This window comes from Trichosurus vulpecula, chromosome 8 (assembly GCF_011100635.1).
Source record: "Trichosurus vulpecula isolate mTriVul1 chromosome 8, mTriVul1.pri, whole genome shotgun sequence".
In the NCBI taxonomy this organism is placed as follows: Eukaryota; Metazoa; Chordata; class Mammalia; order Diprotodontia; family Phalangeridae; genus Trichosurus; species Trichosurus vulpecula.
Window position 1 is genome coordinate 203,173,477 of NC_050580.1, and position 27,122 is coordinate 203,200,598.

The 27,122-nt window shown below is 44.6% G+C and overlaps 1 protein-coding gene across 1 annotated transcript; it reads left to right on the plus strand.

The window, feature by feature from the left end:
- Window positions 1-3,670: 3,670 nt before the first annotated feature.
- Window positions 3,671-26,179, plus strand: SYNDIG1L (synapse differentiation inducing 1 like). The gene is made up of 4 exons (XM_036737300.1): window positions 3,671-4,093; window positions 20,450-20,952; window positions 23,719-23,856; window positions 25,007-26,179. The coding sequence occupies exons 2-4, from the start codon at window positions 20,539-20,541 to the stop codon at window positions 25,163-25,165; spliced, it is 711 nt and encodes a 236-aa protein (XP_036593195.1). The 5' UTR covers window positions 3,671-4,093; window positions 20,450-20,538; the 3' UTR covers window positions 25,166-26,179.
- The last annotated feature ends 943 nt before the right edge of the window (window positions 26,180-27,122 follow it).

A 27,122-nucleotide genomic window follows, 5' to 3' on the forward strand; every position in this document is an offset into this window, starting at 1 on the left:
TATTCATTCACCTTCACCTTCTCATCTATGTAATTGTTGTCAATATCTTTCCACGGAGTCTTCATGGAAGATCTATCTAACAGGCTGGAGGCCTTCTTTTGCTTCCTTTAATATCCCCGGGATATCAGTGGAAGATTTAAGCTACCTATGTCTTATCTCTATTTCCCACTGTGACCTGCTTTTCTTGTTTTGCATGTCATCAATGACACCTTTTATATCACTACTCATGCTCCAGTAATCATTGGCCAATAGATAGCCAACTTACAGTCACCCTGAATCCTTCTGTCACCTCCTCAGGTTACTTACAATTTTGAGTTTTCTCAGACCATCGCAGTCATATAGCATTACCTGGTACAATTTAGAGTTCAAGAGACATGCCTTTAGCACTAATACAAGTGATAGAGACACAGTCAACCACAGATATGCTGAAATGTATGTGGAGAACTACATATGTGCCGAATGAGTACGAATATGGTTGGGGGTAGGAGAAAGCAAGAGAGAAATACAGGGCATTCAGTATGGCTTACATGTCACAGTCATGGCTCAAGTCTCTGATCTGGAGAGGAAGGAGCTAGAGGGTGGCTAGGTTCAAGAATGTGGGCAACTAAGGCCTCCTCAATGATGTATCCCTAGGGATCAATTGTTGAGCTGAGATCACTTTAAAATGCTTTTATTCTTGTAGTTGAAGGGCAGTGTCCAGAGCTAGGAAAGCCACTCCTACTAAAAATTCCAGAATCATTGGTCACAGACCAAGGGATCAGAAATGTAGGAGGGCCTGAGTCCATTAGTTGTGGTTCTTAACTTGCTACCCAATAATTCATTTTGAGCTTGCTCTAGAGCCTATTCTCAGCCATAGCATTTCCATTTCTGCCATAAATTTAGAACTGGAAGGGAATTTAGAGAGTATTTCATCCAGCCTTCTCATTTAATAGATGAGGCAACTGAGACCCACATAGGTTAGCTGACCTAAAGCATCAAATAGAAGAGCTAGGATTTGAATTCCCATCCCAGGGTCACAGATTGAGAGTTGAAAAGGGGGCCTTAGAAATCATCTAGTGACTATATTCTAGTTCAATACCCCCATGTTATAGATGAGGAAACTGAGGCCCAGAGAGGGCAAGTGAATTGTCCAAGGCCAAAGAAGTAGTAAGTGGTGGTAATGGGATTTGTACCTCGGTCCTCTAAATGGCTAATTTAGTACTACTTCTGTTACTGTGCAGCACCTCATCAAAAGAGTAATCTCACCTTACCACCTTTTGGAATGTTTAGCAGATTTAGGGGGAAAAAAGAAGTCCCTACTATCTAAAGCATTTTCTTTCACTTCAGTGTTTTTCAAACTATAAAGCAATGAATAAATATTTATAAGGTATTATTAGTAATTGTGTCCCCATGGTACAGATGAGGAAGCTGAGTCAAAAAAGGGGCAAGGACAGGGGCAAGATTAGGAGCAGGACCACTCCCTGGTCTTCAGCACTCCAAGGCACAGAATCACAGCATTTCAGAGTTGGATGTGAACCATCTAACTCAACACTTACTGGAAAGGAATATGCACTATAACATACCTGACAAATAGTATCCTAGTTTTTGCTTGTGTGAACCACACACCTCCTGAGGCAGCCCATTCCCCTTTTGGATACCTCCCATCAGGATTCTGCTGGTAAAAAAAAAAAATTAAGGCAATCAGGGGTAAATGACTTGCCCAGGGTCACACAGCTCATTAGTGTCTGAGACTGGATTTGAACTCAAGTGTCTTCCTGACTTCAGAGGTAGTAATCTATCCACTTAGCTGCCCTGTGCTGGTAAATGTTAAACAACCATCTCTCTGAGGGGAAATGTGCCCAAGACACACTTTTAATTTCAATTTTAATCTGCATTAACATTTTCTCCATCACTTTAAGTCTAGACAATGAACAAATCAATAAATCAAGCCCTGATGTATAGAATTTGCCAATTTCCAAGGTGTAAATGCTCACACTGAAAATTTAACAATTGGCTCATGGGGTCAAGCTGGCTTCAGCACACCTCTCTCATTGTTAGGAATTGTTTCTTGATATCAAAACTCTTTACAATTTCTACCTCACTGCCCCAGGTTCCACTTCCTCATATCCAATGAAACAAATCTAATCTCTTTTTCATATCACAGCCCTTCAAACACTTGAACAAGGCTGTTGGGTTTTTTGCCCTTTGTCTTCCCTTCTCCATTTCCTTCAACTGATCCTCAAGGACCTTTCACTCTCCTAGTTACCCTCCTCTGGAAGCTATCCAGTGTCTTTTAACTCAGAGTCCAGAGCTGAACATGCTATTCCACATGTGATCTGACCAGAGGAGAAGAGATTATCATCTTCTTATTCTGGAAGCTATGCCTCTCTTAATATAGCCCAAGGTCACATTAGCTTTATTTGGCTATCGCATCATACTGCTGACTCATAATTGAGCTTGTAGTCTACTAACCTCCCCCCCGCAAAACCAGATCTTCTTCAGACAAGCTACTTTATAACCATCCGTCCCCCATCCTCTACTTTTGAAGTTAATTTTTGAACCCAAGACTAAGAATTTACATTTATTGAATTTTATCTTATTAGATTCAGGCCAATATTCTAAACTGTCATGATCTTTCCGTATTCTGACTGCCATTCAAAGTATTAACTATCCCTCCCAGCTTTGCGTCATCTGCAAAGATGATAATGATGCCATCCATGCCTTTATCCAAGTCATTGATAATATATACGTGCACACATAGTATATTAAGTAGCACAGGGCCAGACACAGATCCCTGGGGCACACAACTAGAGGCTTCCTGCCAAGTAAACGTTGAACAATTAACAATTTTACTCTTTGAGTCAGACAATTCATCCAATGCTGAATCCATCATGTAGGCCACATCTCTGTCTCTTCTACAAGAACAGTTTAAGATATTACATGAAACTCTTCGTTGACATCAAAGTAAACTACATCTACGGCATCCCCTGATCTATTCATTTAGTAACCCTGTCAGAAAAGAAAATGAGGTTAGTCCGGCATGACTTGTTCTGGATGAAACCAGACTGCCTCTTTGTAAACACCACTTTCCTTTGGCTCGATAACCATCTTTATAATCATCTCTTTAATGATCCATTCTCAAATTTTCCCAGGAATGGAGTCAAGCTCACTGGCTTACAGTTTGCAGACTTTATTAGCTTCTCCCCACCTTTTTTTTTTTCTCAAATTTGGACATTTTTCCGGTCCTGCAGTACTTTCTCCCATTGCCCATGACCTTTCAGATATCCCTGACAGAGACTCAGCAGTAATATTTGCCAGTTCTTTCAGGACCCAAGGTGGTAGTTTATTTGGGCCAAGTGACTTGAATTTATCGGAGGCAACTAGGCGCTCTCTTCCTGGGTCCCTCTGCCCCCTCCCTACAAGCCTGATGTATTGGGAGGAAAAAAAAAACAACACAACACAGGCATTTGCTTCGTGGTCCCATGGGGAGTTTTGCTATCTCCCTCTCCTCTGGAGAAGGGTCCGGCCAACTCTAACCCTGACAGCCTGCACCCCCAATCCCTTCCTGTGGGGGAGGGCACTTCAGTGACTTCCCAGACTCAGAATTGCGCCTTTCCCTGTGATTCCCTCAGGATTACAACCTGGGGGGCGGGGGCGGGGTGGTTTGGGGAAAACACAGGAGAGACAGCGCAGTAGAGAGAGGGAGGGAGGAAGCAGGGGAGGAGGAGGAGGGACCCTTCTCGGCTGCGCCTATAAGTCGGAGAGAGCGCGGGCTGTGAGCTGAACAGTCTCCCAGCCCGGGCCCTGAGGGTGGATCATTGGGGAGAGGACTGGTAAGGCAGCGGCCCCGGAGGCAGTAATGCGGGACTCCCGAGACCTGGCTGGGAAGAGCCGGCGTCGATTAAGGCGGGTGACTGGGCCAGGGGAGCTCCGGGCAGCCTGCTGGGGGGAGCTGTCCGCGGTGCTGGAGCGTGCGGCGGCGGCGCCGAGCTGAGCCTGAAGGCAGAGAGCTCTAGCCCACTGGGGAGAGGCGGGGGCACCCGGAGACGAGAGGACCATGCCTGGATTGCGGCTCCTGAGTCCTGTGGAGGCGGGAACCTACGCCACCCGCCAGGTAAGGGACTGTCCTGGGGCGGGGCGGCTAGCTGGACTGGGAGACACGCATGAGGTGAGCGGCTTCGCTTGGGGGCGGCGGCGCGGCAGGGCGGGACAGCGCTCGGGACCAGGGGAGACTCTTGCGGTTCCACACGGTCCTCTTTGCTTTCTGGATCCCTTACCCACCCCCAACCCGTTGGGAGCAAGATAGTCAGGCCAGGGAGCGGTCGAGGGGGGAGCGGAGACACACATGGAGCCAAGATCTGGCACCGCGTCCTCAGTCCAGGACTCACCTAGTGACCCGAGTAGGAATGCCTCCTAATCCAGACCCAGTCCCAGACCCGGCTAGGCTCACTGGCAGACATTTAGACAGGTCAGATATAGACCCCAGCCCTTATCGCTCCTTCCCACCTCCCCCTTTTCTATCATTTTGGAGTAGGCGGTGGGAAACTAGAGGGAGAGACAAGAGAAGCAACGACAGAGAGAGAGAGAGAGAGAGAGAGAGAGAGAGAGAGAGAGAGAGAGCTCCCCACACTCTGAATCTCTTCCCCTTTTCTGACCTCCCCGTGCATACCTTCAGAATCATAGTCTCCGGCTCCCTTAGAGCCCTCTGGGACCGCTGTCCCCTCTTTTGCTCTCCCAAACCCGGAATAGCTAAGTACTCCCCAATCATGTCACCTTTCACCCCAACCTGACCCAGCTGGTCAGGAAAAAAAAATCAGGACTTGGTGCCTTTCTCCTGGAGTGTGATTTACATATATCCCCAAATGTCACCTGCAGGAGCAAAGCAGGAGATCGGTCTGATTAAGATTTACTCATTTCTCAGTAGAAGAACTAAGGCATGGAGAGGTCTGACCTTAACCTTTTTGTCTTCAAGACTCCACAATCGTCCTTCCCTTGCAAGAAAACTAACTAAACCATGAAGGAATATGGAATCAGGATAGCTGTTAACAACTAGACATCTAGATGCTGTGTGATGCTGGGCAAATCACTCAACCTCTCTGTGCCACAATTTTTCCCTTTAAGTAATGAAGAAGGAATATCTAACTCTTCCTCTTTCCTTCAGGTGTGATAAAGTTGAATGAACATATGCTTGCAAAATGCTTTGAGTTCTTCAGACAGACTCACTGTGTACAAAAAAGGTGGATTGTCAGAATGCTAATTACCCCTCTCATAGAACAATTGCACCTCTTCTTTGGCCTGGTAACTTTTAGAACTCTTCACCCTCTTCCAATACAAATCAAGATTACCTCCTTTACCCCCAAGAGTTGAACAGCATCTCCCATGTTTTTGCTCCTCCCTTCATAGAACGCTCCTTTTTGGTCTACAAGTGAATGCAAGGGGAAAGCATGGTCCAGGTAGGATATTTGGAACTTGGGGGGATGGGGAGTACTGTCTGAGATTAAATTTGTGCTCCTGAAGCAGAAAAGCTCTATCTGTCCAATGTAGTAATTCACTTCCTACATAACCTTGGAGGACAAGAGGGCTTTGTTTTAACTGTGGTCACAGAAAATGTGGTCCCAGTACACATTCTGTGTACTGAAATATGATGATATTCTTTATCTTAACACTGTCTAGGATCACTTTATAGCTCTGACACATTTATATGACCAGGCCAGCAGCCTAAGTCTAACTAAATTTAGGAGAAACAGTAATATAGTGGGAAGAGTACTGAAGCTAAAAGATGAAAAAGACTGTCTTCAATTACTAGCCCTGCCACTTACTTGTGTGACTGTGGGCAAGTCACTTTAGCTCTTTGACCACCTACCCTGTCCCTGTTATCAGCTCCATTCACTTTGATTTGTTCACAAAGGGATAAATCATTTGCAGGTTGACACCAGTGTTCCCAAGAAAACCATCCATCTGAAGCCCTTTCTTCAAATTGTGAGATATCAGACATATTTTAAACATTGGATCAATAGCAACATGGACAATTCCCAGGCAAGGTCAGTGGTCAGGCCAGGGAGCAGTAGTCAGTCCAGGCAAGGTGTTCTGGTCAGTACCCACCTTGCCATCTCCTCACTTAGATTATTATTGATCCCTCTGGTTTAGCGAGAATCTGTAAAACCAAAATTTCAAGGGGGGAGCAGATTATAGGGAAAAATTAGCCCTGGAAACCCTGTGTTAGTGAATTGATGAGGCCTGGTCCCTGGCTCTGTTCTCTGCCACTAACTACACATATAACCTTGGGCAAGTCACAATAGTAGACTTCTCTGAGCCTCAGTTTCTTCATTTGTAAAGAGAAGGAGTTGGATTAGATGGTCCATCAGGTGCCTTTGAAGTCTAGCACTCCAAGATTCTCTTTGAGGTTCCTCTGACTCTATAGATCCCAAGCCTACCCTGCCTATAGAAATTAAACATAGATTAAGAGTAGCTTTTTAAACTCATTCTTAAGAATTAGTTGATATTGAGTAATCGGGTTGTCTAAAAAAGAACAGAAAGGAATTATGGGCTATAGAGAAGTAAATTATATTCCTACTGTTTTCCTCTACTTCCTTAGAGTGACTTTCCAAGAAAACCATCAACGTCTTGCAAGAAGCTCAGAGATAAATTCTGGGTTCTGACTTGGAGAAATTAGAGGGAAGAAGGACCCAGTACTTAGACATCCTCTCTTCCCTTGCTCCTAAAGCAATGGAATTAGGAGCCAAATAAACCCCCCAACCTCAGCACATCTAGAAGCCAAAGGCTGACCTCGAAGCAATTAGCTTCATTCTCATAGGGACCTCATCTCAGTCTCAGGCTAGATAGGGTCCATTTTTCCAGGCAGAGAGGGCAGGAAGAATGGGGAAAGGGGAAGAAGGAATTGTTCCGTAGAGAGCTCTCCTCTTGAAAAAAAATGAGCTTCTTCGATAATGATTCCATAAGATAGTGGCAGGCCTTGCCAGTCACTCAAACTGTCATTAATTGGTACTTGGGTAGAGCTGAATAAGCCACATAGTTGACCTACCCATGTTGTCCTGCCAGAACACATCCAGCACTGGGGAACCAGCTTCCCCCACCCTTTCCCAGTATCAGCCCTTTCTGATTTACAGCTGTCTGTGTAGAGCTGTTGAGAATAAGATTTCCCCCAGTTAATGGAGAGTCACTAACCCTTTGCAACAAAGCAGCAGCAAGAGAAAGCCAAGGGTGCTGGGCCTTATTTTCCACATGGTCAGTCTTTAGGAGAGATTGCTTGCGGCTGGCAATAAGAGAGTGGGATGCTCCCTATACTTCTTCCTGCAGGCAAGGCAGAGAGAGCACCAGTTGGCAGGATGAGGGGCACCTGCAATGACTGCCCCAGATCCCAACCTGCTCATTTCCTAACCATCAACAATGGAAAGCTTAGCATTTCTACGGAGAGAAAAAGACAGTGGCAGAGATCATCTAAGGACAACTGCACATTACTAAGGCCTTACATTTGTCTAACACTTTACATTTTACAAAGTGTTTTCACACCCCCTTATGTAATTTGATCCTTGGTATAAAACTGTGAGATAGGCAGGGCAGATGTTATCCTTCCCATTTTACAGATGAAAAACATGAGGTTCAGAGGGGTTTTTTGAGAAGGGAAGGCAGGACAATTGGGGTTAAGTGACTTGCCCAAAGTCAGACAGTTAGTAAGTGTGTCAAATGTCTGAGGCTGGATTTAAACTCAGCTCCTCCTGACTCCAGGGCCAGTGCTCTCCTCGCTGTGCCGCATAGCTGCCCCTGGGTTGTTTTTTTTTAATGGCATGCCCAAAGTCCCTCAGAATGACATCAGATCTTAAGTCTTCTAATTCTTAGCCCAGTACTCTTTCCCCTAAACAACGCCGAGAGAAAGAGCTGGTACGTGTACATTATTGGAGGGACACACCATGTCCTCTTTCAGAGGAGGGAAAGCATCATTATCTGGACAAAGACACTGCTTCTGTCTCTGCGTGAAAGAAGGTTGCTGAATTCCTTAATCCTGCTACTCCTTCTATTTTCCTTCCTTTGCAAAGAACTTAGTTATCACCCCACCTAGGACATAGGCCTCTGGCCTCACAGAAAATTGTTTTCCTGACCCTACTACAGGCACTGGGATTCTCTCTATCCCTCTTTCTGTTTTCCTTTCTCTCTTTTTCTCCCCTCCTCCCGTTCCTCCCTCTGTCAGATCCTCTCCCTTACCCTATGGGCCTGATGTGCTATTTCCCACCATTAGATGCGCCGCTCTCCCTTTAAGTGGTTGAGAAGGAACTGCTTCAGTGGAAAAACAAGGTTTTTATCAGTGAGAATAAAGATTTGGTGACTGCCTGGAAATTGACCAATTTGGCTAGTGAGTGTACATGGTGCCATTTTTCCAAAGCTCCAAGCAATTTTACCCCTGTCAATTCCAGGGCTCATCTGGGAAGCAGCCTTAGCTCCCCTCCCCCAATTGGAGAGAGAAGTCCTGTCTACGAACGGTTACTCCCTATTCCCCAGCATTGATCATAGGGGTAGGAACATAGGAATTTCAGTTAAAGAGGACTTTAAAAACAGTCTAGCAAAGGGGCTCTTAACTTGGTATCCATAGACTCCCCAAGAGGTCTATGAATAGATTTCAAGGAGTCCATGAACGTGGATGGGGTGGGAGGGAGTCACATGTAAAATCAAAAAGCATTTATTAAGCACCAGACACTGTGCTAAGTTGTTGCTATTTGTCCTTCATGCTTGAAGAGGCCAAGATGACATCACGATGTTGGGGTCAATACAGAGTGTGTCTGGCTGTGGCTGATCATATCAATATGAGCTCAGGAGTCACTACCACAGACTGGGCACAAATGTTCAGGCTGGAGATATGAAGAAAAACACCTCCCCAACAAGAGGAAATAAAAGCAGCCCCTGTTCTCAAAAAGCTCACAATCTATTGGAAGAAATGCATACAATTATGTACAAACAAAACATGTTGGGGAGGGGGGAGGAGCTCACAGAGTGAAGGTTCTAAGATTAAGGATGACTGGAAAAGGCATCTTTCAAAAGATGGGACTAGTTAAGATTTGAAAGATGACAGGGAAGCCAGGAGTTGGAGATGAGGAGGAAGAGATTCCAGACAAAGGGAGCAGCCAGTGAAATGTTTAGTTGAGAGATGGAGTGTCCTTTTTGAGGAATAACAAGGAGGCTGGTATCCCTGGAATGTAGAGAATGTGGGAGGGAGTAAAGTACCAGAACACTGGAAAAGTCACTAATGTCCAATTGTAATTAAGCATTTCCTTCAATTATTTAAAACCATTATTTTGAGAAGAGGTCCATAGGCTTCATCATAATGCCAAAGGGGCACGTGACAGAGAAATAGGTTAAGCACCCCTGGTCTAGCATAGCCCCTTTTTGTACAAATGAGAAACCTGAGGACCAGAAAGATAAGTTGACTTTCTCCAAGGTCACAAGACTAATAAGTGGCAAATCTGGGATTCAAACCCAGGTGCTCTAGTTCCTAATCCAGCACTCTTTTGACCACTCTGTGAAAATGTTCCCTGGCAGGTTGCTGTGGAGATGGCACCTTGGAATCACTAATTGCTGAGTTATTAGACAGATATATTCTTGCCAGAGCCAGGCAGTGCAAGCTATATTTTCTGAGACCTTCTCAGGTGTGGAATTGTTTAAAATAGGAGGCTATGCTCTTAACACCTTTTTCTCTTTCATAGCCAAACTCCTAGAAAAAACCATCTACATTTATTGCTTTTACATCTTCTTCAACTCACTTCTCAATCACTAGCAATCTGGCTTCTGACATCCTCATTTAACTAAAATGGTTCTCTCCAAGGTTATCAAACACTTCTGTATCGTTAAATTTAATAACTTTCTCCATCTTCATCCTTTTTGATTTCTCTTTTGCCCTGATGACTAACCTTTCCTCCTGGCTTCTAAGTGTCACCTAAATTTTGGTGACACTTAACCTTTTGTCCAAGCTAGTTCTTATGGATTAAGTCAGTTCTTACTCTTTCCTTCCCATCTGACTAGGCTTCAGGGGGAGCCTGACCTATAAATCTCTAAGAGAAGACAATGGCCCTCATTTGGGAGAAAGCATTTAGGTGGCTATTCATTTGAGGCTAGCTACTGCCACCTTGTTTTGTGACTGCATTTAGTGTGAGTCTGTATACTATATGCATCCCTCATCACCCTCCTCCCCACCCAAGAGTGTGCTGGAGTCTGCACATGAGAGCCAATTGTTCAATCTTCAGTGTGAGGATTTATTTACACTTCGGAAAGTGACAAATGCTCAAATCAGGGCTTGATTTATTATTCTATTGATTGTCTAGACTTAAGAAAGCAAGGAGAAATTGTTAATGCAGATTCATCTTAAAAGTGTGTTGTGCCTACATTTTCCCTTCTGAGAGCCAGTTGTTAAACATTTACCAGCACATCTCTGTACCCACCTGACTCATACGCATATACTGTATACTCATATACACAAAAATACATCAAAAAGTAGTATAATATAGTGGGTGGGAAACACTGGACATGTGTGTGTGTGTATGTATGTAGCATGGATCTTACTTCTTTCATTCACCAGCATCAGCAAAACCACTTTGAACCTCAGTTTTCATATCTGAAAGATAATAAATAGCATTTATTTATTAATTAGTAATTAATTAATGGCATTCGTTTATTTTAAGAATTGCAAAGCACTTAACATAGTCTGTCTCACTAGATTCTCATAATGACCCCATGAGGTAGTTGCTGTTATTATCTCTATTTTACAGATGAGAAAACTGAGGGCAAGAGAGGTTTAGTGACTGACTTGTCCAGGGTCACCCTGAACACGTCTGAGGCAGAATTCAAATGCCAGGTTTCTAACTTGGAGACCAAAACTCTATCTAAAAATGAGGGCTAGATGACTTCTGCTGTCATTTTGTTTGGTCATTTTTTCAGTCGTGTCTGACTCTTTGTGACCCCATTTGGTGTTTTCTTGTCCAAGATGCTGGAGTGGTTTGCCATTTCCTTCTGCAGCTCATTTTACAGTTGAGGAAACTGAGGCAAACAGGGTTAAGTGACTTACCCAGGGTCACATAGCTAGTAAGTGTCTGAAGCCGGATTTAAACTCAGGAAGATGAGTCTTCCTGACTCCAGTCCCTACACTTTATTCACTGTGATACCTAGCTGCACAGATGACTTCTAAAATACCTCATAATTCTACCTCCATAATACCATATTTCTCCTCTCAAAAAAATCATCTTTTTAATGCTTAATCTCCCTTCTTTTTCTCCCCTGCGTAAGCATTGTCATGGAACCTAGGGTTGATGTGTTTAGGTTGCAGTCTGAATGGTTCCTTGGTCAGTTTATTATGAGGGAGGCCTTTCTCTTTCAAGAAAAATCTGGACCAAAATATTAAAACCTAAGGACACTCAATGTGGAAGATAAATGTTTCAGGATGCCAAGAGGCATAGTGGATAGAGCATTGGACCCAGAGTCAGAAGGACCAAGTTTGAATCCTGCCTTAGACACAAGCTGTATGACCCTGGACAAGTCCACTTTAATCTTTCTCCAGCTCAATTTCCTCATCTATAAAATGGCCGTAATGGTAAGCACCTACCTCCCAGGAGTGTTATACAGATTCAGAGTACAAAATAATGAGATTACACGTATAAAGCAATTTATAAACCTTAAAGAGCTATATAAATGCTTTGGATTATTAAGAGTCACATTATCACTGTTTGCTCTCATTAAATATTACAAAAACATCACTGAAAATCAACTTTTCATTGACCATGTTTGCTCCTCATTTCTGATATTATAATAAAGGTTAATTGGAAATTGTTCTAAGCTTCCCTAGCAGACAGAGTAAACTGTATCATTTAGTCTCTTTCCCTGTAACTGCTTGGAATGCGCATAAGAGCATTTCTGACAGGCTTTAGTCAACATGCCGAGAGAAGCTTGTTTCTTCCACAAAAGGCAGCCTGAGCTTGTGGCTGGCCTGGATGCCTGGACTGACTGTCTCTCACTCTCTCTCTCTCTCTCTCTCTCTCTCTCTCTCTCTCACACACACACACACACACACACACACACACACACACACACACCACACTCCTAGAGCTAATGAACACATCTCTTCTCTTTTAAAGCTTCCAGACTTCCCCAACAATCCATGACAGTTGCTGTGATGACTGCACACAGGGCAACTTTGACCTCAGGAAACAGCCCGATATGGTGGACAAGACATTGTCAAGGGAGCTGGGTTCCAGTCCCCATTGTGACATTAAGCCATTATATGGCCTTGGGCAAGGCATTGCATTTATATTATACCTCAGTTACCCCTCCTCTAAAGTTAGGAGGTTTCACTGGGCCTCAGAGTCAAACATCATCTAGTCCAACCTGTACCTAAAAATGAATATCCTTTTACAATATGTTTGACAATGGCGCTGAGGCCCTGCCCGGTCTGAGATATTTATATTGGGGTTCCTGGGGTGCTCAGGGAAGACCAGTACCTCTGATGTGAAGGATTGCCAAAGCCGTTTCAGGGCTGCTCATCCACATTTGGACTCCACCTTCTCCCAACTCTCACCTGTGGCATGAACAGTGTCCATACCTGGTAAACTGTCTCGGCAGACAGATTGAGGGTAACCAAGAGGTATCAAGCCTATTAGTGAGTTAAAGGGAATAGCATGTGAAGACTTCCCCTGGTGGAGTGGGCAAGTGAAAACAATTTGTTCCAATGGCCCTAAAGGCAGCTGAAGCAGGCACTATGGAGCACTTGGAACTTGGTTAGACACCAAAGACCACGAGGTCTTCCAGTGCATCCCCGGCCATCTCAGGTCATCTGGACTTTTGTCCTGCCACTGGACTTTGATGACTCAGGGAAAGAGTGAGGCCGATGACTTTATTCAACTCTGCCTCACTTAAATCTAATTCACTGGAAAGTCAAGACATCAACCATGATGTCATTGGTCTTCTTGGTTCTCTTTGAAGACCTCCAATGAAGAACTCACTGACTCCAGAACTGACCCATGTCACTTTTGGACAGCTATAGTAATAACAGTGATAACAAAAATATTTCTGTTGACACCAAGATCTGCAAAGTGCTTTACATATGCTCTCTCCTTTGATTTCAATTATTAGAAGTTTTCTATTATATCCAGCTGAATTCTAAGTCCCTGCAATTTCTACCCATTGTTCCTCCTTCTGCTCAATAGGGCCAAATAGAATTAATCTAATCTTCCACATTACAGCCCTTCAAATACTTTTAGATCTTTCTCATTTCTACCTAAGCCATTTTTTCCCTAAGGCTAAACAATTCCAGTTCCTTTCCCTGATCCTGGAACTGTTCTAAACTCTGCTCAGCATTCTGGATGGCATGCTCTGGAGATTCCTCACTGTCTTTTCTCATATGAGGCACCTAGAACTGAGCAACAGTCCTCTAGCGGAAGCTTTACCAGGACAGGGTATGGCAGGACCAGCACTTACATGATGAATGAAGGTATAGGGTCCAGAACAACACAGTATATCCATGAGGTTGGATTAGATAATCTCTCAGGCCTCTTTCAGCTGCTGGAGAAGTTAGGACGGCACAATAGAAAGAGCCCTGTCTTGGAGTCGGAAGATCTAGGTGCCCACCTATGACTTTGGCTAGCTAATTTAATATTTTACTGATGAGGCCATCTGAAAAATGAACACATTATCCTAGATGCAGGCACCTAAAAGGCAGCTAGGTGGCATAGTGGATAGAGTGCTGGGACTGAAATCAGGAAATCATGAGTTTCTGGGGCTTCCATCGCTGTATGACCCTGGGCAAGTCATTTAACTTCTATCTGCCTCTATTTCCTCATCTGAAACATAGGAATAATAAGAGTACCTACCTTCTGGAGTTTTATTTCAGGGTTAAAAATAGATGTTTGCAAACCTAAAAGCATTGTAGAAATGATGGTTGTTATTATGTTCTCTGAGATGCCTTCTAGCACGAAATCCTAGCATTTGGGGCATTTCAAGGGCCCTACCTCTTGCTCCCATCTCTGGGGTAACTCTAATGCTGCGGGTGTCCAGAGAAAGATATTAAGGCCCAGACTCTGGTTTTGTGAAATAGCCAATACCATGGAGCCCTTCCACTCCACACCCCAACAACAGAACAGAAAAGAGGTCCAATGCAGGTCTGATGTGGCTGCAGCTCAAGGGGATGCTTTCATCCGTACAAGAAGCTAGGCTATGGAGTAAAGCGTCTGATCAGAGTCAGGAAGACCTGAATTCAAATCCTAATCAGACACTTACTAGCCGTAGGACCCTGTGAAAATCACTTAACGTCTCTCAGGTTCCGTTTCCTCATTGGAAAAATAGGGTTGTTGGGAGGATCAAAATGAGACAATATAAAGTGATAGATAGAGAGATAGACAGACAGACAGACAGATAGGCAGACAGACAGACAGGCAGGCAGACAGACAGACAGATAGATAGATAGATAGATAAATAGATAGACAGACAGGCAGACAGACAGATAGATAGGCAGACAGACAGCTAGGCAGACAGACAGGCAGACAGACAGACAGACAGACAGACAGATAGATAGATAGATAGATAGATAGAAAGATAGATATAGATATATAAAATGAGATATGTAAAGTGCTTTTTCAGGTGGCACATTGGATAGAGTTCTGGACTTGGAATCAGGAAGACTCACCTTCCTGAGTTTAAATCTGGCCTCAGACACTTACTAGCCATGTGACCCTGGGCAGGTCACTTAGCCCCATTTGCCTCAGTTTCTTCATCTGTAAAATGAGCTGGAGAAGACAATGGCAACCCCCCCCAGTATCTCTTCTTGAGCCTGTTTCCTCGTCTATAAGATGGGGACAATAATACTTGCACTGCCTACCTCACAGGGTTGTTTTAAGGCTTGAATTAAAATTTGAGTTGTCATTTATGGGCTTATAGATCTAGAGTCGGAAGAGACCTTAGAGGCCGTCTAATCCATCCCCCCTTCATTTTAAAGATGAGGAAACTGGGGCCCAGAGAAGTGATTTGCCCAAGGTCACACAGATAGTGAATGTCAGAGGCAGGATCCAAACCTAGGTCTTTTGACTCCAGAAACAGTCATCAACAAGCATTTATTAAGCACCTGCTATGTGCCAGGTATGGTAGTTGTTCAGTCGTGTCCAACTCTTTGCAACCACATTTGGGATTTTCTTGGCAAAGATACCGGAATGGCTTGACATTTCCTTCTCCAGCTTATTTTACAGATAAGGAAACTGAGACCAACAAGGTTAAATGACTTGTCCAGGGCCACACGGCTAGTCTTAGGTCATCTTTGAACTCAAGAAGATGAGTCTTCCTGACTCTAGGCCCGGCACTCTATCCCTTGTGCCACCTAGCGGCCCTCCAGGGATAGTACTAAGCCCAATGTGGATACAAAAAAAGGCAAAAGACAGCGTCTGCTCTCCACGAGGTCACAGTCTAGTGGGGGGACAAAAAGCAAACAACTGTGAACAAATAAGACATGCTCAGGATAAATGCCTCAAACTGCTGTTGTTCAGTCATTCTCAGTCATATCCAACTCTTTGTGACCCCCCCCACCCACCTTGGGGTTTTCTTGGCAGAGATACTGGAGGGGTTTGCCATTTCCTTCTCCAGCTTGTTTTACAGATGAGGAAACTGAGGCAAACAAGGTGCAGTGACTTACCCAGGGTCCCAAAACTAGTAAGTGTCTGAGGCCGGATTTGAACTCAGGAAGGTGGGAGTCTTCCTGACTCCAGGCCCAACACTCTATATCCACTGCACCACCTAGCAGCCAAATGCCTCAGAGGGGAGGTAACAAGGGTAAGAAAGACTCGGGAGAGTGTTTTTGTAGAAGGTGAGACTTTAGCTGAGACTTGAAGGAATCCAGGGAAGCCAGGACACGGAGATGAGAAGAGAGAGACTACCTGGCATGGAGGACAGCCAGTGAAAATGTTTTGAGTCAGGATGTGGTGTTCTGAGTGAGGATCAGCCAGGAGACCGGTGTCGCTGGATCACAGAGTACAAGGAGGGAATTAAGGTACAAAAGCCTGGAAAGGTAAGAAGGGACCAGGTTATGAAGGGCTTTTTTTTTGAGGGGGGAAGGCAAGGCAATTGGGGTTAAATGACTTGCCCAAGGTCACACAGCTAGTAAGTGTGTCAAGTGTCTGAGGCTGGATTTGAACTCAAGTCCTCCTGACTCCAGGACCAGGGCTCTACTCACTGCACCACCTAGCTGCCCCCTATGAAGGACTTTTGAAAGAAAAAGGGAAGGTTTTATATTTGCTCCTGGAGGTGATAGGAAGCCAGTGGAACTTATTGAATAGCGGGAGGGTGCTATGATCAGACCTGTACTTTAGAAAGATCACTGATGGCTAAATGTTGAGGGGAGAGACTTGAGGCAGGGAGACTTAAGAAGCAGGCTATTGCAACAGTGCAGTTGTGAGACGACAAGGGCGTCTCCGCCAGGGTGGTTACAGGGTTCAAAGAGAGAAGGGGACATATATGAGAGACATTACCAAAGATGCGAATGGCAGGACAGGACTGGCCCATCAAGGAGTGAGGAGTTGAGGATGACACCTAGTTGTAAGCCTAGGTAACGGAGAGGATGATGCTTTTTTAAAAATTGTGTCAGGTACCTTACAAGTCCTAGGCCTAGGAAAGGGGAGACTTGGGGCAGCTAGGTGGCACAGCAGATAGAGCACCAGCCCTGGAGTGAGGAAGGCCTGAATTCAAACCCAGCCTCAGACACTTACTAACTGTGTGACCCTGGGTAAGTCACTTAACCCCAAATGCCCCCCCCCGCCAAAAAAAAAGGAAAGAGAAGACTTTTTTCAGAGAGCAATTTAGATGTTTGAAGAGGAAGATGAAGGAACTTGGCCACTCCTAAAAATCCTGGCAGCATGGACGCTGGCCCAGCTTGCATTTGTGGAGGTTATCTGACTCTCCATCCAGAGTCCCTGGACTTTCCTCAGTTCCTCAATTCAGATTGAATATGCCAGGACAAGGGATCAATGATCTCCCTCTACATATCACTCCTGTGCCATCCCCACTTAAAACCAAGTCAGAGCTCCTGCCCAACCCCTCCTTGCTCAGAGAGTAAAATGCTCTCTGCAAACTGGTGTGAAACCCCTGCTAATTCCCCACACGTTCTGCTGGTTTATGGCAGCCACTGCCACCTCGGCTCTCCTCCAGCTCCATCTGTCACCTCTTGTAGCAGAAGAAACTCAGCCCCTCACCAGCAGGAGCCATGCAGGGGGGCAATGATTCATTACCTCCAGGGATCCCAACAGCATCCCTCCCTGAGTCAGGAGCCATACACACCAATTGCTGGCTGGCCCCAACATTATCACCCAGATCAAACTGGAATAGGTCTGCCTTTCTGTCTCAATCTGGCTGCTGCTGCCTCTCCAGAGTGATTTCCTTGCTAGGGAATGCTACAGTTTGCCCTCATCTCTTCCACAATGCCATAACTAAGTCAGGGTACTGGATACACCTGTGTCAGGTACACCCTCACTTAATGCCTTCCACTACTCAGGCTTTTGCAGCCAAAAGTCACTCTGCTTCTCTCTCGGTGTAGGGTAACAGTCTTGGAATCAAAGGACCTGGGTTCAAATCCCAATTTTTTTCATTCCTAGCTGTGTGATTTGGGTAAGTCAATGAAAGAAAGAATGAATGAATGACAATGCATATATTAAACACCTACTAAGTGCTAAGCACTGGGGATACAAATACAAAAAGCAAAAACAGTTCCTCCTTCAAAAAGCTTATGTTTTCTTTTTTAAATTTTTAGTTTTTTCCTTAATAGTAAGTAGTTTTTCCCAATTACATGTAAAGATAGTTTTCAACACTCATTTTCATAAAATTTTAGTTCCAAATTTTTCTCCTTCCCTCCACCCGCCAAAAACAGCAAGCAATCTGATATATGTTATACATGTACAATCGTGTTAAACATATTTCTACTTTAGTCACGTTGTGAAAGGAGAATCAGAACAAAAGGGAAAAACCACAAGAAAGACAAAACAACAAAAAACTAAAAATAGTATGGAGCTCACATTTTAAAAGGGAAGGCAATATACAAGAGAGAATGGTGGCCATAGAAGGGTGCTTTAGGCTATAAAATTACAGAGATGGTGACTGGGGTTTGGGGGAGTGGGCTGAGCCATCCCATCCAGGAATAATGGCAGAGCTGATCTGAGCATGCTTCATAGTTTTAGAATTGTAGAGACAGAGGGAGAACAAGGAAATGGTACCCACTGGGATTGTGGGATGGGGAGGCAAGGAAGTTGTTAAGGTTACAGAGGAGATGGCTGAGGAGTCAGGAGTGAAGTGAAGCGTACCTGGAGTTTTCCTTGGAATGATGGTCTGGGAGAGGCCATTACCAATTAGGAAAGCAGAGACCACAGGGCAGAAGTTTCTCCCGTGTGGGAAGGAGGATGGCAAGGCTGTGGAGATGCCCAAGAGGAGAGAGTGATTACCTTCGAGGTGTCTTCCAGCTTGAAATCCATGGTTGTCATAGCCTGTATCCATCCTCTAACTCCCTCAAGGGGAAGACTGACTCATTCATTTCTCCTTTCTCCTACACCTTGTGCCCTGCACACTGTAGATGTTCAGAAATGTAGATTAACCAGAAGTTTGGCTCACTCCTCTATTCTTGGTGGAGAAAATGGACAGGGAACTTGCCCAAACTTTGGTTGTATAAATATGGGTGGTACATCCAGAAAAAGAAATATGGAGCCTGAATGCAGATCAAAACAGATCATTTTCTTTTTTCATTTTATGTTTTTCTTTCTCATGGTTACTCCTATTCATTCTAATTCTTCTATACAACATGACTAATAGGAAAATATATTTAATAGGACCGTATATGTCTTGGGGAGGGGAAGGGGAGGGAGAGGGAGAAAAATTTAAAACTTATGGAAGTGAATGTTGAAAACTAAAAATAAATAAATTAACTATTAAAAAATAAAGATGGGTGGTAGTAGGACAGAGGAAGGGGAAAGGGATAGCTCTTGGATCTGGCACTGGGCATAGAAATTTCTATTTTCTGTTCCCTAGTGCTTCTCCTCTCTCCCCAACCCTCTTACTGAGAAGTTAGGGAAAAGAAATAGAGAAGTGACATTGAATTTGGGCCAGCCTTGAAGCACAGAGAAAGAAGGCACAGAGGGATGTGTTCCTTCCAGAGGACCTCACAGGGATTGTTGCTATTGTCTCATAAGCTCAGGCAAAAGAAATAGGAACCAACCATGTTCCATAGGTCACTGATACCTCCTTGGCTCTGTCCCAGTGGTGGGATTCAAACAAATTAACAACCGGTTCTCCATGGAATGGAGCCCCCACTAACAACTGGTTCTCGAAACTCAACCTAAAATTAGGTACCAGTTCTACCAAACTGGTACGAACCAGCTGAATCCCACCATTGCTCTGTCCTATGTCTTTCTGTTCACAAAGGTTCATGGATCTAGAGCTGGACATTACATGAGAAGACATCTAGTCCAATTCTCCTCCTACCTCTGAGGATGCTGAGGCCCCAGGGGAAGTCAGGGTACTTGCCCAAAGTCATACATGTCAGAGGCAATGTGATGCAATGTAAAGAGTATTGAACGTTCCTAGTGAACTTTGAGTCATGGCACCTGTGTTCACATCTCAGTTCTGCCATTTACTACCATCTATGATGCTGAACAAATCTTTGAATCTCTTGGAGCCTGTTTCCTTTTCTAGAAATTGGTTGGGTTAAGAGGCCTGTTAAGTCCCTCCTGGTCCTAGACTGATAATCCTAAGAACCCAAGTTCTTGAATCCATTGTACCACAATTATCCCTCAGCCATCTTTGTCCCTAGAATCAGGAAAGGCTTACCCTCTTCTTTTCCCTCGCCGAATCCCTGAAGTCAGAGCAGTGTGAAATTTACCCAAATTCATTCCTTGATTCAACAAGCATTACTAAATACCTACTACGTACTCTGTCCTGATCCTATCACCATCTTTGGCTAACCAAGCTTAGGACCCTGAGCCCAGGAAGCCTGGTCTTCTCCCTAATAGGACTTCTTATAAGGCAGAAATCAGCCTATGCCAAGTCAACAAATAGGGTCCCATCCAAAGATTTCTGTTCAGTCATTTCAGTCATATCCGACTCTTCATGACCCCATTTGGGGTTTTCTCAGCAAAGATGCTGGAGTGGTTTGCCGTTTCCTTCTTCAGCTCATTTTACAGATGAGGAAACTGAGGCAAACAAGGTTAAATGGCCAGGGTCACACCACTAGTGAATGTCTGGGGCCAGATTTGAACTCAAAAAGACAAGTCTTCCTGACTCTAGGTCCAGTGCTTGATCTGCCCCTAAGGGCATGAGTAACCAAAGCACCAAAAAGCCCTTGTTATTAAGCCCAGGACATGCATGGTCTTCACCATATTCCTGAAGCCAGGTTTTCTTCTTTACTGATAATTGGATGATCCCTCAACCCACCTACTGTGTCTGTGTCTTACTCTTCCAGCAGGCTCCTTGAAAGCGCCACTTCCATCCCCAGTTGCGGCTCAGCCAAACACCTGCATCACCAACCCACCTACTCCCACCCTTGGAAACATGGAGAGCCTGAATGACGTGCACAATCCACTGTTGGCCAGAAGTAATGGTCACCTCCCCAACACGTATCCCTTCCATGAGGACTCTCCAACCTGGGACTGCCAGGAGAAGTTCTACTCCTACTTCTTTGGCAGTGCTGGCCAGACCAGAACCCACCAACTGTTAGATGCAGGGTCCCTACAGCTGGCTGTAGAGGCACTGTATGGGTCCAACTTTCTCCTCATGAAGGACAAAGCTAAAGAGTGGAAAGGAGATAGCTGCGAGACTACCTTCACAGAAGGCAAGGAACCCCAGGCCAGCACCCTTGAAGGAGACCAGAGACCTGGCCAGACTGAGGAAGATGCCAAGATTCAGACAGTGTCCTTTGAAGTAGAAGATGAGCTTCTGGAGGTGGAGGAAGAAGAAGATGATGAGGTGAGTAGAATGGAAAGCTGTAGGGTGAGGGAAGAAGGCTGTAGCATCACTGGACCTGAACCAAGTCAAGAGAACAGAGTTCTCCTGTCTCAGCCTCTGTCTATCATTGTGTAACCTTGGGGAAGTGATTTAAACTCTCTAGGCTTTCATTTCTAAACCAGTTGCTATTCATATCTGTAGCTTCACACCCTTTTGCTTTTCATGTGTACTCATGAGAAATATTAGACTATTTGCATACTATGCCATATCTCAATTTCCCTTTAGAAAATGCTGCTATCCCCTGCACTAAGACAACAGTCTTAGATTCATAAAAGCTGTCATTCAACCAGACACACCCCTGAACCCGGACCAGAGGCAGCCAAAGTGCTACGGTATAGATTGTGATTGGCCCAGCCCAGGTTGACTCCTGTTAGGCCTTATGTAGAAGAAGGGATTCTTGTCCTTTAGGAGAAGGCAGAAGTTCTAACCTTTAAGAGACTTGTGGATAGCCTTCAGGGGAACTCTGACCTGGTTTTTTTTTTAAATTACTATTTTGGTAACTGTATTTCAATATAATTGGGTACTATGTATTTTATTTGTTTAAAAACATTTTTGTATTTCCTGTCCTCTGGGACAGTCCTTCTTAAACTGTGGGTCATAACCCCATTGCGAAAAATTTGGCAACAGTAAAAGATTTCTGAACGGGCAATAACCAAAAATTAATTAAAAATAAAACACGTAATGAATCTGAGGAGTTTCTGGTAGCACTTGCACATGTTGCATCAGCAACCTCACTGGAGCCTTGGTTCTGAACACAAAGCTTGTGAACTTGCAGCATGTGCCCTCAGGCCATGTAATGCCAAGATACTGCCAAAACTCGAAAAAGGGTAAACAGATGGACAAAGTTTAAGAAGCACTGCCCCATGGGATCTGAAGAAGCTATTCGTGGACCAGGAGTGGAATCAGCCCCTGGTTGTTTCTGGGTCCAGGGACCTGGAGTGAGGAGCACCCCCTTCCCAGATTCTTACTTTCCTGGACTGATATAACCTAGAACATTCTTGACTCCAATAGGAATTGTGCTCCCTGAGTATCCTATGTGGTAGAGATCTAAGATAGGAATTTGTTTTCTTAGGCCATTCCTCTCTGGGTTATATATGTTAGCAGTTAGGGGGCCATTGGCCCAGCCTTCCACAGAGCCCCTCCAGAGCCCCAGACTGGGGGGGGGGCCAGCCTCATGGGTATTCACTGAATCTTCCTGTACTACTGTCATCATCATTATCAGTCAAGATTATGCAACTCGATTTCTTCACAATCAAACAGTGAGTATTTATTAAGCACCTACTATATGCCAGGCACTGAGAGTAAAAGTACAAAGAACAAAGCAATGCCTACTTGCAATGAGCTTACATTCTAATGGGGGTGACAAGTCCATATAGATAGATAGATAGATATACAGCATAAATGTAAAATAAACAATGCAAATGTATAGGAGTTAAACACAATGTAGTTTAGGAAGAAAGGGTACTAGCCATTGTAGGAAATCAGGAAAGGCTCTATGCAAAAGATGGAGCCTGAGCTGCATCTTAAACCAAGAGAGACTCTATGAGGGAGGGGTAAAAGGAAGGAGTGCATTCCAGGCATGGTCACCCCATTAGCATATATTAAGAGCTGAGGGCCAGTCATCCTGACCTATGTCTTGCCACTGGACTCCAATGACTTTGGAGGAGAGAGTGGGGCTGATGACTTTGCACAGCTCTGCCTCACTTAAATCCAATTCAGTTGCAAGTGAAGACATCATCCTCCTGATGTCATTGGTCCTCTTCCAGAAGGAAGGAGAAACAATGAGAGCTGAGATTTAAACCCAGGCCTTTCAATAGCCCAGGCTGACTCCTGTTAGGCCTTGTGTAGAAGATGAGATTCCTGTCCCTTAGGAGAATGCACTAAGGCAGAAGTTCTAACCACTAAGGGTACCGAGGACAACCTTCACAGGATCTCTGACCTGGCTTTGTTTTCTTTTTTAATTATTTTGGTAACTGTATTTCTTTTTTTAAGTACTTTTTTTTAATTAGATTTTTTTATCTTTAGTTTACAACACTCAGCTCCCCAAGTTTTTGAGTTCCAAATTTTCTTCCCCTCCCTTCCCTCTCCCTTACCCCCCAAGACGGTATGGGATCTGTTATATGTTCTACATACACCTTCGCATTAAACTTATTTACACAATAGTCAAGTTGTAAAGAAGAATTATGACCAATGGAATGAATCATGAGAAAGAAGAAAGAAACCCAAAAAAGAAGGAAAAAAAGAGAGAGCAAATAGTTTGTCTCAATGTGCATTCAGACTTGGTAGTTCTTTCTCTGGATGTAGATAGCTCTTTCCATCATGAGTCCTTTGGAGCTGTCTTTGGTAACTGCATTTCAATATAATTAGGTCCTATGTATTTTATGCATTTAACATATTTTTCTATTTCCTGCCTTCTCAATGGGTGGGGGAAGGGAGGGAATTGGAAATTAGGGGAAAATAAAATCGAATAAATGTTTCAGAGAAGGGGTTCATAAGCTTCATCAGACTGCCAGAGGGGTCCATAACACACAAAAATTAAGAACCCCTGTTCTAAAGAGAGGGCAGGGCAAACACTAAAAGCCAGACATCTCAGATCTGGGACCCAGTATCAAAGGTATTCTCACTCTCAGGCTTAGTTTAGATTCCGGGACCCCCTCCTTTCCTTCCCGCCTCCCAAGGCAGGCACTCCTTCTTAGATAGCCTAACCCTGTTCCCTCTATCTTCCAGAGTGACTCCTCCAGTGTCAGTGAGAGTGAAGATGGTTTTCTCACTCTACCACCCCGGGACCACCTTGGCCTTGCCATCTTCTCCATGCTCTGCTGTTTCTGGCCTCTGGGTATTGCTGCCTTCTACTTCTCGCAAAGGGTAAGGTTCACTGTGGGGCATCTGTAGGCGGGGTGTAGGATGCAAGATGGAGCGTGACTTTTCTTTCAAAGGAAAGGACCATCCTGGCTGTGCTTTACATAGTAAAGGGAAGTCTGGTTTTTAAATCCTAGTGCCTTCTACCCATAAGCAATCAGGCCTCAGGAAGGCTGTGAATTGGGCAGTAACTCCTGGCGCTGGGAAGGGGTACTTGAGAAATAACTAACTAAATATAAAGATAGATAGATAGACAGACAGACAGATAGATGGATCGATGGATGGATGGATGGACGGACAGACAGGTAGACAGACAGACACAGACAGATAGATAGATAGGTAGACAGATAGGCGGATGGACGGATAGACGGACAGACGGACGGACAGGTAGATAGATAGATAGATAGATAGATAGATAGATAGATAGATAGATAGATAGATAGATAGATAGATAGATGGATGGATAGATAAATGGATAGATAGATGGATAGATGGATAGATGGATGGATAGATGGATGGATGGATGGATGGATGGATGGATGGATGGATGGATGGATGGAAGGACAGACGGATGAATGGACAGATGGATGGACAGACAGACAGATAGAGCGACAGATATACAGATGTATACAGCCAGCCTTTCAGCAGCCCCCATACTGACTTTGTGGCACATGGGACTATACTCTGATTTTCTCAAAGTCTGCTCCTCCCCACCACACGACACAGTTGTTTTTAAGGTATTCTTTTCCCATTCAAAGCTATCTTTGATAGTTTAGGGTGTTTTTATTTTTCAAACATGATTTCACTTGGGTAACTTTTGGGGGTGAAGTGGGTGGCTATATAAGTTGTCCAAGACATCATGCCTACGGGGACAAATAGAAGTGGCTCTGCCCTGCCTTTCCCCCAAGACAGCTTCATCCCATTTTTAATGGTGCCCATTTAGTGAAATGATCCATTCCTGTCCTTTTGGCTCACGTAAGTCAGGGGTTTCTAGAGAATGGCCAAAAAGAAGGAAGAATCAAGTTAAATTGAATCCCTGGGGAGTTACATTCTTTCCCTCATTGGCCTGTACCACCCTCATCCTCAACCTCAAGTAGCCTATGAAGGATGGATCCAGAGTTACAAGGTCCTGCTTATGTGGCTTCTCTTTTCCTAGACCAGCAAGGCCATCTCCAAAGGGGACTTTCACCTGGCCAGCACAACTTCTCGACGGGCCCTCTTCCTGGCCATCCTCTCCATCACCCTTGGCACCGGTGTCTATATTGCAGTGGTAGTGGCACTGGTGGCTTATTTGTCCAAAAGCAGCCAGGACTAGTGGGACCCACGTTGTCTCCCTTGAGCAGCACTCAGTCCTTCCCTCACCAGTGGTTCAGGGGAGCCCTGAATCTCTTTATCCATGGGTACTAATACCCTAGGTATCCTGGTGTTTGCAGACGAGCTGGAGCCAAGAACCCTAGACTCTCACTTTCCAACATGAACCCATTTCTGTCTCCCAAAAGGAGCTGGGGAAGAAAATGTTATCTGGCCCACATCTGTCTAGCCTCAGAGACTCTTGATCTCATCTTGTTATGTTTAGTTCTCCCCTCAGGTAGGCCCCCACCCAAATGAGGGGTACAGGGAGCTTATTTCACTGGCTCCCTTTTCCTGTCCTCCCTCAATTCTCTCCAACCTGTTTCATTCCCTCTGTGGAAGGGGGCACAGTGGTCAATGCTATGATCAAGGTATGCCAGGCCTAGTACCAGCTGCTGGCCTGAGACAGGCCGAAGACACAAACCCACCTCATTCCCACCATGTTCTGCCCCTTTCCTGGAGACAGCTCCATAGACGTTGCAAGTAGCTAACTCCTTCACCCTCCCAAGTCTCAAGGGAAGGGACAGGAGCATGGAAGAAGGTTGGGACTGCTTGATATTTAGGTTGCTGATCGAGAAAGGGACAAGAGGTGACCTGATCAAAACCACATCAGAGGCACTTGCTGAGAGTCAACCAAGCTGGAAACAGACCTGGTCCCCTGAACATGGATCTTGGACTTGCTATCTGGCCGATGACCAAAATGGATCAATTCGAATTTGCTTTTCTCTCACCAAATATGGGAAATATCCATTTCAATTCAATTAAACAAATATTTATTAAATGCCTGCCCTGTGCTTTGCACAGGACTAGATACTGAGGGAGATACAAAATTTACAGAAGGTGAATCTTTTACCTTCATGGAATTTTTACACTCTAGTGATCTTCTTTGATACATCATGAGATGTTTCCTTTTGCCACCTGGTGGACATGGTTGAGCTGTGAACAGAAAATGAATGATGATTGGTCATTAAAAACCTTTAAAAAATGTTTCCTTCCATTTTCTCTAAAGCGGTAACGTCAAGAACCCAACCAGCGCATGGGCAGACATAGAGGGGCAAACAGACAGATTGGCTGTTGAAATCTTAGGGTCATGAGGTCCCTTCTCTCCGAGGAGACATAGAGGATCACAGGATCCTTGTTGTTTATCTTTCATTCTCAAAGAGGACCATGACATTGGGAAGATGATGTCATGACTTGCAAGTGAATTGGATTTAAGTGAGGCAGGGCTGTGCAAAGTCACCAGCCTCACTCTTTCCTCTGGAGCCATCTGGGGTCAGTGGTAAGATACAGATCAGGATGACTGGAGATGGCCCGGAATGCAGTGGGAGACCTTGGCCTTTTTAACTAAGGTTTTTCCCAGCTCTCAGTTTGTCTAAGGCAATGCCTAGTCAATGATTAAGGAGGTAAGAATGAGGCAAAGAATGGCCTTTTTTACCTAGTCAAAAAAAGAAATCAATCTAGGAGGGGAAATCCATCAGGGTTTTTTGGCCAAAATGGAAACAATCGCTATTTACACTCACTCTGAACCATCAGAGTCCAAATGAGGCTTGGACTGGAACCTATTGTTGGCCAGCCAAGAGCCAGAGTGATTTAGGTTTAAGGCATGGTCTGCAAAAAAGAAATAAACCCCAGGATAGCTTGTGAGGTTTTAGCACTCAAAATTTATAGTACTTTGGGCAGAGCACCTGCAGGTAAAGGTATGATTCCCTATAGAAGACAAGAAGGCAGGAAAGAAGGAAGGAAGGTAGGAATGGAGGGAGGAAGGATGGATGGAAGGAATGAAGGAAGGATGGAAGGAAGAAAGGAAGGGAGGGAGGAGGAAGCAAGGAATGAAGGAAGGAACAAAGGAATGAAGGAAGGAAGGAACAAAGGAAGGATGGAAGGAAGAAAGGAAGGGAGGGAGGGAAGGAAGGGAGGAAAGA